The sequence below is a fragment of the Prunus avium genome, chromosome 1 (assembly GCF_965620075.1).
Source record: "Prunus avium chromosome 1, drPruAviu1.hap1.1, whole genome shotgun sequence".
In the NCBI taxonomy this organism is placed as follows: domain Eukaryota; kingdom Viridiplantae; phylum Streptophyta; class Magnoliopsida; order Rosales; family Rosaceae; genus Prunus; species Prunus avium.
In genome coordinates, this window is record NC_142284.1 from 56,206,494 (window position 1) to 56,219,817 (window position 13,324).

Sequence of the window (13,324 nt, forward strand, 5' to 3'; positions counted from 1 at the left end):
GATGAAAGTCCCATGTAGGCTTGCCTTGCGCTGCTCAGTGCTCTCTAACCTTCTTCCAAACGCACTCTTGCAGCACACCATGACTTGGATTTTTTGTGTGTTGCAGAGGCAGTGAAGAAGATGATGTCATGAAGTTGCCCTAGCTTATTCCTCATTTTAGTTGAAACTCACCGTTTCACTAACTTGTAGGTTTTTTAAAAAGTTTGGGCCATGTATAATGATAAAGAAGTATGGCCCAAAGTTTTATTAATAACTTGTAGGTCCTTTTAGTATGGCCCAAATTTTTATTAATAACTTGTAGGTCTTTATTAATAACTTGTAGGTCTTTTTAGTACAATAAAAATTAATAAATATATTATTTTAATTGCCGAATAGGTGTAATACTCGTATCTTAATTTTTGGAGATTTGAATGAAAGTACTATCTTTTTATTTTTTAGTGTTATTTTTGTTCTTAAAATTTTTTTTTACACTGTAACCCCTTGGCCAGGAATCCCGAATCCGCCACTGTTTATACGTCAACCCTTGAACAATATTTTTAGATCTGCCACTACATATAATGGGACTGTCTTTTATACTAAACTTAACTAAAAAGAATTTAAACTTAATGTGGATTATCATTTAATTGAATTTGTATCACTACGTCTTATATAATATGATTCTCTTCAACAAATTAAGGAGTAAAATGTAAATAAAAATTTACCAAAAATGAAAAAACATAAAATAAAAAAAATCTCAATGACTTTTAAATTTCGAAATTAAATATGATAAAAGGGGTGGTTAGGGGAAGGAGTTGTGCCTGAAACCAAAAGGGTTAAAAACGACCCATTGATTTTGGAAGCAATATTAAGCAAAGCACACTGATTAGTGGTTAGTGATTAGAGATTACCGACAACCTCATCCAAACCAAAATCTCCATGGTGGGCCCGCGTGACTGTAGTGGCAGTGGGACCCTGACCACACCGACCTTTTAACAAAAGAAAGCGGTGTACGCTAAATCCTTCAACTAACTAACCAGACCAGGGCAACAAAAACGACCCCGTTTTTTCTTTAACGTCATTAGCGAATTTTAACGTATGCGTAGCGGAAAACCATGGTAAGTGGGACCCGTCAGCTGCGAGTGCCACGTGGTGGCAGCTGGGTCTGCCAAGGCTGTGAAGCTCGCGCTGTGAGCCTACCACGTGGACTCCGTAGGTTGTTTCCGGTGGGCTCCATCTCATTTGGATGCATTGGTGGCAGGGCAGGGACCCACTTGTATTTTTAATGGCGGTAGGGTTAACCGTCGAAAGTAACTGCCTGACAGCTGTCAGGTCTTTGTGGCGGGGAGGTCGTCGCGCGACAGCGCAGTCAAACCGTAGCCGACCTCCTGTTGCAGTTGGTGGAAAATAGACCAAGCAGTTTTCTTAAAAGATTTTTTTATAAATTTTATTTTATGTTCTCCCAGTGGTAGCATATCAATTCATAATTTAAAATAGGGAAATAGAATAGGTAACAAACATTTTTAAAATAAAAATAAAATCTTTTAAAAAATATACAATGGCATTGTGGCAATTTACGTGCTGGCTGGCACCTTCCAGCTTCCTCTTCCGGGCCCTACCGTTCCTCTCTCTCTCTCTCTCTCTCTTCTCTCTTCTGATGAGACTATAAGTAGAGCGTCAATGGTTGAGCGTTCCTCGCACTTTTGTCAAACCTCTGGAACCTCGCTCCAGATTCTTCTTCTCTTTTCACTTTCTCAATCTTTTAGATTCCTCTCGTTCTCTCTCACACGCCAACAAAAACTCTTAATTTTTCTGTTTGTTTCTCGGGAAAACTCTATACACACTGTTTTTTCTCACCAGTCCAACTGATTTCTCCCCCAATTCAAGGTATTTACTTCGGTTTTGTTTTCATTTTTTAGCTTCGTGCTGTATAAATTGAGCTATATACACAGCCATTGTTCATTGGTTATCGGATTGGTGTTTTAATTTGTAATTCTGAAAGTTCAATTTGAAATCGAGAAATTAAAAGCTGAAAGATTAATGGTGTGAGGTTCTGGGTTCTGTGTGTTGTGTGAAGGTTGATGGCGCAGTTTCAGAACGACGAGCTGGAGTATGTCGTCGATGACTACTTCGACGTCGCTGAGTTCGAAGACAACGACGCTTTTGCTGAGAACCAGCTCCGTAGGAGCCAAGATGCCGACTCAGACTTTGAGGACGACTTTGATGAGGTAATTGAGCTCTGTTTTTTTGCCTGTTGAATTTGGTAATTCTGCACAATTTGAACAACCAAAGGAGTGATATTTGGTGAATTTGCAGCAGAGCAAGGTGAAGACTGATACTTCAGCTATGGAAGCTAGAAAAGGGAAAGACATACAGGGAATTCCATGGGAGAGGCTTAACTTCACCAGAGATAAGTATCGTGAGACACGATTGAAGCAGTACAAGAACTACGAGAGCCTCTCTCGCCCTCGTCAAGACCTCGAAAAGGTTTCTACTTTGTACCCTTCACTCTTTTTTGTGGCCTCTACTTCTGTGTTCTGTATTTTTCGGGTTTAGAAATGCCTTGTTGGTCTTCAAGGCTTGATCTTTACATATGTTTTGATGTTGGTCCTTTGTGAAGCGAAATTATTTTACCCATTATAGCGGCTAGATTTTGTTTTTGTTGTAAGTTTTGTGAATCTTCTCGTTGCTGAACATACTATGTTGACAGGAGTGCTTGCAAGTAGAGATGGGGAAGACCTTCTATGACTTTCACTACAATACAAGGATTGTCAAGTCTACAATTGTCCATTTCCAGGTAGAGATTTTGTGCTTTCTTCTATATACTATTTGAAATGTTTTCAAAGATATTTGGTTTGTGACTTTATAAGACATAGGAATATTTTGATGTTGAGTTCATATAAACCTTCACTTCCATGTTTTTATTTTTTCAAAACTTCATCCATGTGTAATGGTGCAACATTTGCATATTTTTCATCTTCATATTCATTTAGCAATCATTTGGATACATCAAGTTCTTAAAACTACTATTGATATTCATATTTGCATGCATTCATTTGATTATTCAAGGGCAATGCTCATCATAATATCCTAGCTATTTTTGTCACTTATTGAAGGCATGCTGTGTGTATAAAGTTTATATCCTTTTGAATTTTGTGCCTTGCTGCTGGATATAAGATTCCATTTATAGCTGTTTTTTAATGTAGTTATATGCATATTATTAGTTTGGTAGTTTTGCAGGTCTTGTAAAAATGTTTTATCCTTTATGATGGATATCTTAATTTGTGATTATGGTTCTGTGCCTCAACCCTTCACTGGAAGGTATGGAGTTCATAATGGTTCTGTCTTTGTTGGGCCCTATGTTAGATCTTGTATCATCTCAGATGTAATTGGCGTACTTCATGAACCTAAACTAAGGTTCTGCTTAAACTGTAGGCAACAGGCGAACATCTTATTGTCAAGATAGTTTATTGCTGTTTAACTTAAATAAAAACAGAATCAATTTCGACAAAATCAGTTTTATATAATTTAGGTCACCCCTTCTTGGTCTACTTTTTTTCCCCTATAATATACTAGTTTGTAATAAGGATAACCTTGTTCTGAGGGCATTTTTCTGCAGTTGATCCTTTCAGAAAATTAATTGCACCTTTTATGGAAGGATTAATTTCAGATGCGTGTCAGATCAATATATTCTGTGCACTGGCCTAAGAACAAAAATGTTTTTGAACTGCTAAATGCCGCAACTAATGGCATCAAACTGGTTTGTATTCAGTAGATCCCTTTTAGCAGACATATAAAGGCTACTTTCTATATACTTTGATCTGCTTGTATAAATTTTTTATTAATTAAATTGTCATGATTCAAAGGTACATTATTGAATATTTTGTCAGTTGCTCCTTTCCACAAAGAGATGCTTTAATGCCTATTTTGGGGGTATGAATGCGTAATGGCTATGGTACGATTTGGTATCTCTGAGATTCGGGACCTGGTGTTAATGCTGATATATCGTCTAGTGATATGAACCTTCTTTTTCAAAATAATGAAGCATGTCTAGACACACACACACACACCTGTGCACATGTACACACTGCTGTGTATTCTGCATTACTGATGTCAAAGATTTTCTCATTATGCAGCCACTATAATTGAAAGTAAGATGTATGTTAGCTGTTTTACCTTTTTGGTGATATAGGAGCTAAAATGTCAGTTCTATCAACAACTAACCCTTAACTAAGGTATACTTGTGTAAGATTAGTTGCGAACAGTTGAGCACCCGTCACCTGCACTGCATTTTATGGTTGATGTTCAAACTTAAGATGAATTCGATCCCCTCGCTTTTTGTATCTTACATAGTTAACAGTGGTTACTCATACAATTCAAATATTTTTGTAACTGGTTCATGTGCATTTTGTGCCTTGATTTTCATGCCATTTGTTTTGCATATTGCATAGTCATTGTTATTTTTGAATGTTAGTTAGTTATCCTTGTATTTTTTATTTGTGGTGGTAAATATATTGCTTCTGTTGACTGCTGACAATAATATTTCACTTTAACCCATCTCTTGCATTTAGGCCTGCTATTGCTCTCTTTTATTTCAGCTTTTAAAGCAGGGTGGAACTTAGAGCTGCTGGCGCGACGTTGTTTATATGGTATGATAGGAAAATATCTGAGCATTTAAGAGGCCACTGTAGCAAGTAGTGGCAGTACTTCTGATCCTACGGGGCCCGATTTACACAGTCCTTGCTCTTAGACTTTGAATTCTCTCTAGAGTTGTTAGAGACATACAGGGCCTTCACGTTTGCTTTAATTTGACATTTATCATACAGGGTCATCACATTTGCATTTCTTTGACATTTGTTTATTGTCATCCAAAGTTTATGTTGATGTGGTTACATACTATCTGCTGGTATATTTTGTTATGGTGATTTGCATTGCTACTTTTCAAGTATATATACTGTCTGTCTCTTTGTGATTAAAAATGTCATTGGATTGGTCATAATAATTTGTTCTGCCATATTTTGTTGGTTTTTTCTTTCACTGTGAGGGTCAAAGAGTGATCATTGTGTTTCATTTACATGTACTTTCTTAATGGTTGGATGCACTTGCCTTGGCTGATGTGGTTGTCATATTAATCCCCAAATTTATTTGCCCAGTGACCTGTTTGTAGTCTTGCCTAAGTGGAAATTTGTTCAAATGCCTTTGTCTCATACCTGGAGAAGTGCATATGCATGGGATGTCTCCATGTCTCTACCCATCACTTCAGGGCCTTAGAGTTAACTTTGTCTTCCAACTTACAAAAACTTATACCGGCCTGGAGTGAGATAAATATTTAATTATGGTTTTTTTTTTCCATGGGGTTTGGGGTTCTTCCGGTCTATGAAAAGTAAAGGCTAAATGATGCATGGTTTTTATATACTGGCCACTGACCTATAAGTACTACATTAATGATTTTAGTTTTTATGGGTACCTATGTATCAACTCAGACAAAATGGCTTATATACTTTGGCTTCAGTAGTTCATTAGGTACTCGGTTGCAACAAGATTTTGAGTAGAAAAGAATTGTACACAATGTTAAAGCTTATAGCACAATTATAATCCAGGAATAAAATAAAGCTTAATCTCTGAAAGACACTCTAGGGAGAAGACAAAATAGGAAAGTACTTTGTAATTAGCTGATGCCTCCGACACTTGTCTTATATAACTTCTACAGCTTTTTTTCCCGTTAGTTCATATTTGTCATCTGGCATACACGGACATGGGGTTGTTTTAATATTCTTATTTGCTTTCTTGAATAGCTGAATGTTGTTACTAAGATGTCCGTCTACTTGGTTTCTTTCTCCTTGTGCAGCTGAGGAATTTGTTATGGGCCACATCAAAGCACGATGTATACCTTATGCAGAACTTTTCAGTAATGCACTGGTCCTCTTTGCTCAGGAGAGGGAAAGAAGTACTCAATGTATCAAAACCAATTGTGCCTACTGAGGTATGAAACATTTGGTTTTTTTATTCAGGTTTCATTGCTGAAATCTGGACTAAATATCTGATTTAAGTTGGTATTTTCTTTCAGAAACGACCTGGGTTGTTGGCTCAGCCACTCTCTAGAGTGCAGATAAGCACTATGGCTGTTAAGGAAAATTTATTGGTTGTTGGGGGCTTCCAAGGCGAGCTCATCTGCAAGGTATAGAAATGTTCAAATAAATGTATATCGAAATGTTCAAATAAAATGCTCGTTTGTGTACTGAATCTGTCGTAGCACTTTTCTCCCAATGTTGATATTTTTCTTTTATGTTGGGCAGCACATCAATCAACCTGGAGTTGCTTTCTGCTCAAAAGTAACAACAGATGACAATGCCATCACAAATGCAGTGGACATTTTCCGAAGCCCTACGTAAGTTCTCTGCCATAAACAATATAGGTTGTTTGACTTGGAAGGAGTATAAATGAACTTTCTCTGTGTAGTGGGTCAATGAGGGTAATGGCTGCAAACAACGATGCTCAAGTTAGAGTTTTTGATGTCCAAAATTTTGCTTGCCTAAATCAGTTCTCCTTTGATTGGTCTGTAAATGTAAGTACCCTCTACAAAAACCGTTATTTATGGTGCCAATCTGTCTTTTCTATATTCCTCATGTTTGCTTATTTCGTTAATGGTTCTTGGCAGAACACATCTGTTAGTCCAGATGGTAAGCTGGTTGCAGTTCTTGGTGATAGTGCAGATTGCTTGATTGCTGATGCCCAGTCTGGAAAAGTAAGTGGCGTTATTTTTTTGCTGCCGATTTATTTTGTTTTATCCAAACCACATGAAGTGTTCTGATCTATTACCTACTCGAGATAGGCCATTGGAAACCTTAAAGGACACTTAGACTATTCCTTTTCCTCTGCGTGGCACCCGAACGGACAAATTTTGGCTACTGGGAATCAAGACACTACTTGCAGGTTATGGGACATAAGAAACCTCTCAGAGTCCCTCACTGTGTTGAAGGGAAGGATGGGAGCAATAAGAGCCATAAAGTTCAGCTCTGATGGCCGGTTCATGGCCATGGCTGAGCCAGCAGACTTTGTTCACATCATGGATACCCAGTCCGGGTATATCAAGGGACAAGAGATCGATCTGTTTGGTGAGATTGCCGGAATATCCTTTAGCCCCGACACTGAAGCTCTGTTTGTTGGGATCGCCGATCGCACATATGGTAGCGTATTAGAGTTCAACAAGAGGCATCACAACCAATATCTAGAAGCAGTGTTCTAGTGGAGTGTCTCCAAGTCCAGCACCCATGTGAAGATGGTGGTGTATTTTCAGCTGAGGTTTTCTTAACTAACAGTGTTTGCAAATACTATTGGGGACTTTGAACTCAAGGGTCCTTCCGTAATTATAATAGTAAAATAGATCCACAGTTTTTTTTTGGGGGGGGGGAGGGGGGGGGGAAACATGTTATTGGCATTTTGCTCTCTTAATTGTCGTTTGGGTGCCTATTTCTGTGAAGTATTTTTAGAGTAAACAGAAATGGAGAACTTCTGGTCTTGTAAAGGTCATTCTGGTCAATGTGTATATTGAAAACAGATATGGTTTATTCAATATTTTGTTCTTTTAAAATTCTTGAACCATTTATCTTTTGCTATTGTCATGTATTGTTGGTTTCAGTCCTATTTTGTAGCCAAACTAAAGATTGTAAAAATGTGTAATAGAAAATTTTCAATCTTACTCCAGCATTTTTCTTTTGCTTCTGTAAAAAAACCATTTCATGTACAAGAATTCATTGATTGCTTCTTAACTTACATGTAACGGGGATGCCATCGTGGCAGTATCACGCATTGCCATGTTAGAAAGTTGTATCATGCATTGCCATGTTGGAAAGTTGTATTATCATATCCGAAAATTAAAACACATCGCAAGTGATTAAATCGAAATAACATCACAGGTATCTCCACTACCACCAAATATAGGTCCATTGACTGGTTTCCTTAATTTGATTTGAAACTGTCATGAAAAGGATCTAAGAATGTTCTGGGTGCAATTGCGTGCCGCTCATTATAGATATCGTAGGCAGTTTCCATTCAAAGCTCCCCTCATTTAATATATATAGAAATTCATTTTGTATTCGGTAGGTTTGAAAGTTAGAATTGAACTTGAAGGTAGTTGGATTTAGAGCGGTTGGTGCAACAGAAAACTGTCAAACATTTCTAAGATAATATTAAATGGAGGAGCTGAGGATGCAGATTTTGGTCAATATAGAAAATTAAAATGCAGTCAAGTGTTGAATGAATATGGTAGATGAAATCTAGAAGATGGAGGCACTGTTGCCTGTCTTAGTTGGCATGGGTAAAACCTCCCTTTGAGTTATGATAAAAAGCTTTGCAAAGAAATCGAGTCGTTGGGGTATTTGATTAAGGATTTTTAGGTAGGATTCACGTATTTAATGATTGTTTATGTGTAAGTAAATGCTGGGAAGTCATGAATGGAAATCATTCACTTTCTTCTCATTCTCATTGTTTGTAAGTAAACGTGACATATGTGTGTGTGAATTCCCTTTTCTTTTTTGGCTCTGTTTTTAAATCAATGTTAACACTTTCAGCCGGAGAAGGGAGCGATTGTGCCCAGAAAAGAAAACGGAAAAAAATGAGAGGCACATACTAATAATAGAGGTAAGTGGGTTTTTGTTTAAGTTGGGCCAAGAGTCTAGCCCAAATACTTATAAATTGGACTCTGTTTGGCTGTCCCCAGGCTTAGCTAAGACAAACACTGGTTTTCATATTATCTACTCTTACACACACACAAAATAAATAAATTTAAAAAGTTCATGTATTCTTCTCTTTCGTTCTCATCTCCTTTCACTTTCGTTATTAAAAAAACAAAAGTCGAATTTTAATATTAAAAAATGTGTTAGTGGGGTTTTTATCTATACATTAAAAGTTGATGAATAATGAGTGCTTAATAAACATAAAACCACAAAGACGAATCCCCTATCCACAATATTATAAAAAGGGATAAAAATAATATCCTCATAAGAATCTCTAAGGAGTATACAGATAAAATACGCAAAATTGTATCATAACAACCTAGGTGGCATGTTGCCTACCCATTTGCCTCATGAAAAGAGTTGGTCACTCACTCTAAGAGACAAGGCAATGCAAGTCTACAAACCACTATTATATTATTTATTTGTATCTTTTACATTTACTATTATATTTTATAGAAAGTAGGTGAGAGAGTGGATATGATATTTTATCATAAAAAGTAAGTGGGGTCCAATATACATCTTTACTTTGAAGTAGGCAATATTGCCTTGTTGGAAATAGTAGGTATATTTTGCCTACCCATTTGACTCTTCCCTTAGAGCATGAAAATGCTAATGTGGCAAGACAAATGAAGTTTGAGTACTCTTTTGCCTCTTCCTCTGAAGATGCTAAAGGAGTATGATCCATCCAATCTCATTTCGAAAATCTTAGAGATATTTCCAAACAACTCTGTTAGGTTTACTTATAGGCATTGAAAATTGACCCTACCAAGTGCCAATTCGTAACAAAAGAATTTAGGTTACGAAATAAAGTAGGATTCTAAGAGAAAAAAGAAGTATACAAGAAGTGAGAATTTAGTTGCGGTACACTCTCTAGTTGTATTTTTGTGAAGAATTGCAAATAACATTATCATTCCCTCTTTCACAAGAGTGTAAAATTGGAACTATCGAAGTGTAAATATAGCATTACTCAATTTTTAAGATGAACACACATGTTCATCATCAAACTATGTATCTTCAAGTCACTGAATTCGTTCAATAATTTTGTTCCTTGAGTAATGTAATAGTAGCATTTGATTTGTTCGAAGATGAACTCATTCCAAACCTTATGAATTTCTAGAATATCAAATATCAATAGGTACGCATACTTACACGCATTTGGTGAATAAAATTAATAAGCTAGTAATTATTTTCTTCCTGAATGACCAACATAGTTTGAAAAGGGAGAAAAAAGAAATCGAATAAAAACAAAAGAAATTGGAAAGATTGAACAGAAAGAAAATACAGAAGACTTTGGGAATTCCATCTGCTCGCTTTTATGCAACATTCCAACCGAGGCCCTAAAAACTTTTCATTGTTTTAGCATTACTTTTGATAGGTTGGGCATCATAAGTCTTCATCATGCTCTCACTAGGGTTTGTTTGGTCCTATTCAAATTCAAATCAAACTTGGTACTGTTTTTGTACCTGAGGCTCAGGCAATTGACAATGGAGAAAAAGCATATGTATCAGCAAATAAGAAGAAGAGGCTTGAAGAAATTATAAACAGTCAAGATCAAGAGTCATGAGCAGTGTCGTGGAAAAGTTGAAGTTGAGGACACCCACCGAATCCATTGAAATATCTTTGGCTATAATGACATGAAACGCACCTTTTGAAAATGACAACGACAACTATTACTTTGCTTTGCTTAGTCGCAAAACAATTCAAATTCAATGGCCTGGGCCTCCCTGCTATGGCCCCTTCTTCTAGACTTCCAGTTACAAAGAACTAAAGAACAACATTAAGGTCAGTCACGTACGCATGAATTTATTTTAGCCGTCGGTGTTTGTGAAATTCATAATGTATCAACGTTTTGAATAGTTCATCCGCGTATGTAACACTACGTGTATAGCATTCTTCAAGAATTAATTATCAACCATCAATGGCCTACCTTCTCCATTACTTGCCACCCTTGATGGGGAAACATATTAGACATTGTACATGAAATTCCAAGGAGAAGCCTTAATCACTTTGACTTGTTTGTTACTCGTGGCAAAAGGAGGTGGTTGCACTAATTTGTACTCCTTTTTGAGACTTTTGTGATCCAAATTCTTTTCTTTGCATGCTTGTGGCTCTGCTCAGGTGGCCAAATTGTAACCTTAAATTTCATTCTAATGCTAGGCAGCTTGTTTTGGAAATCTAGTCAAAAGATTTGGACATGTTAATTAACGCAGGTGCATATTTTGCTTTTTGGTTAATCATCTTTAAGGTACTCTTCTAAAGTAGTTGTAAAGATTTTCGAAACTTGACCTAATAAATTCGAGATGCTCTTTTTATAAAGTGGGTGTAATACGTTCATCACCGTTCACAAAAGTGAGAAGTGTGCGTGGAACTCACAATTTTCTTACAATTCCACACTCACTTTACAAAAGGTTTGTGTAGTTTCTAAAACCTGCTATATTCAACCAGTGGTTTGGTGTAATAAATCCATCTAAGGCACAAACAAAATATTAGATTCAAAAAATCCACCTAATCTATGCTAAATAATAGCAAGTTTTTGTCCGTGAGCTTAAGACAATTGGCTAATCCTTTCTTGGATGAGTTATTGGGGTGATGAAATTGTACAAAATATTATCTGAATTAAAGGACAAAAGGGTTGCCTCCTCATAAGGAATTACGTAGAAAAGAGTAGACAAATTTTGTCACGAAATGTGAAGAATCTTTTAGAACTCCATAGAAGCATTTCTACCTACTAGGATTTGGTTACATACAAATCACAATTCCACAAACCTCTCATTTATTAATCATTACTCATTACTTCAAGTAATCAAAGGTCACCTGTCGCTTAAGAAAATTTGAAAACGATGGGTTTTTTCATTTTAAGCTTTTTACTATATCTATATATATAAAGCAAAATGCAAAGAATAGTAAAATATTTAAAATACTATAAAATGCACATGGTTAATGCAAACGTTAAGAATTGAAATTATTAATTAAATAAGGATAATATGGTAAATTCACACTTTTTCATATTTAAAAAAATAAAATTAAAAGAAAAATAAGATAATTGATCTTATTTTTATGGAACGCAACTACTCATTATCTTTTTTAATTCTAATATAAATTTTTTAAAAAATTTAATAACCGCAGAAGCGTGTACGAAAAGACTAGTGTAAATAAAATAAAATATTGTTGTAATGTATGAAAAAATAAGACGATGGAAAAAGTCGTAAATAAATAAATAAATAAAAACCTGAATTTGGTCAAAGCCGCGTTATCTGATATCACGTGAGGTGCAGGTGAGTTGAGTGCTCTGCTAGACCGAAATTTGACATGGACAATAGACCGTAGACTGGGTAAGCTCCCAACCAAATTGTCTACCAGCTTTCTACATAATGGCAGTCAAGGGGCGGTGCTCACTAAACCACAATTTACTTGGACCAAAAAAAAAATACATCAGTTAATTAATTTAAATAAATAAATAAAATGTTGGTAACGGCTGCGGCGTTGAGTGCAAGAACCGTTGTGTGACAGAAAAGAGGCGCGAAACCGCGTAGAAAACGCTCCAATGGGGCCCACATATTCATCATGTGCTCTCCATCCACACAGATGACATTTTGATTATTTTTTTTTTGTTGGAGACATTTTGAATATTTTGAAGTGCTGAAAATAATTCTGAATATTTTAAACCTAGAATGAGTTGTTTTCTTTTTTTGTCTATAATTATTAAATGAGGTATGTAATTTTTTTATTATATCAAATGAGGTATGTATTTGGAGAAATATACAATGATATGGTATAATTTGTCTATGGTTTATAATATGAGTGGACAAGACAGATCATATTTTAACTTACGTAAAACGAGTTCTATCGAATTATCTTACTCTAATATCACATTGTAATTGCTTTCATATTAGAATTCTTGTTCATAAGTTGAGGGAGAATCTTGGAGTTATGTGTAAATGCAATGGAAGCCCCATATGAAAAATAAGTGGAGTAGATAGGATGCATGAATGATTTGATATGATGTGAATTTTGATCCATCCAACACTCAAAAGACTCAAGTTTCTTGCGTTCAAATTGATGTGTACCCTCTTCTCGTCTAATATTACAAAATATTAAGAAAATTATTAATTACTACAAAGAGTTATCAAATTTATTTCTCAAATATTTACCAAAAGATATGACAGTGTATTTCATTTCTTCAAATTTCGGCTCATTTTGAATTCTATATAATTTGTTTATCAAACAAAAATACCATGTAGTTTTAGAAAGCAGATTGTGCCAATTAGAAATAAAGAATCAGAATTGTGACAATCATATTGACGCATCATTCAAAGGAAAACTTAAAAAACTATAACGAATGCAGCCATGAAGTTGATTCAATCATGGCGCCTGACCTAATTGAAGCATGAATTTGACATTATAATGCATTTGATTGTGGTAAGAAAGTCAAAAGCTAGTTATCATACACCACATTAGGTAAGAATGAGTTGTAAAGATGTACCTCTTACCATATTACATTACCTGCATTCCATAAAACTATACTTTTTTAATTAATAGTCGCAACATTTGCCTCACCAATATCATTACCATCACCATTGACGCCGTCAGTGCTACTAGCACCACCAACTTTG

The 13,324-nt window shown here is 35.7% G+C and overlaps 1 protein-coding gene across 5 annotated transcripts; it reads left to right on the forward strand.

Moving 5' to 3' along the window:
* Positions 1-1,671: 1,671 nt before the first annotated feature.
* LOC110759504 (Transducin/WD40 repeat-like superfamily protein) lies at positions 1,672-7,567 on the forward strand. 5 transcript variants are annotated; one of them, XM_021961564.2, is made up of 10 exons: positions 1,672-1,863; positions 2,054-2,204; positions 2,293-2,463; positions 2,687-2,773; positions 5,825-5,959; positions 6,044-6,154; positions 6,273-6,364; positions 6,436-6,541; positions 6,635-6,721; positions 6,809-7,567. In XM_021961564.2, the coding sequence occupies exons 2-10, from the start codon at positions 2,058-2,060 to the stop codon at positions 7,220-7,222; spliced, it is 1,350 nt and encodes a 449-aa protein (XP_021817256.2). In that variant the 5' UTR covers positions 1,672-1,863; positions 2,054-2,057; the 3' UTR covers positions 7,223-7,567. The 5 variants fall into 5 exon arrangements, with proteins under 5 accessions (XP_021817256.2, XP_021817257.2, XP_021817261.1 ...); XM_021961565.2 differs by having other exon boundaries at positions 2,296-2,463; XM_021961569.2 differs by lacking the exons at positions 1,672-1,863; positions 2,054-2,204; positions 2,293-2,463 and adding an exon at positions 4,575-4,625 and having other exon boundaries at positions 2,685-2,773.
* The last annotated feature ends 5,757 nt before the right edge of the window (positions 7,568-13,324 follow it).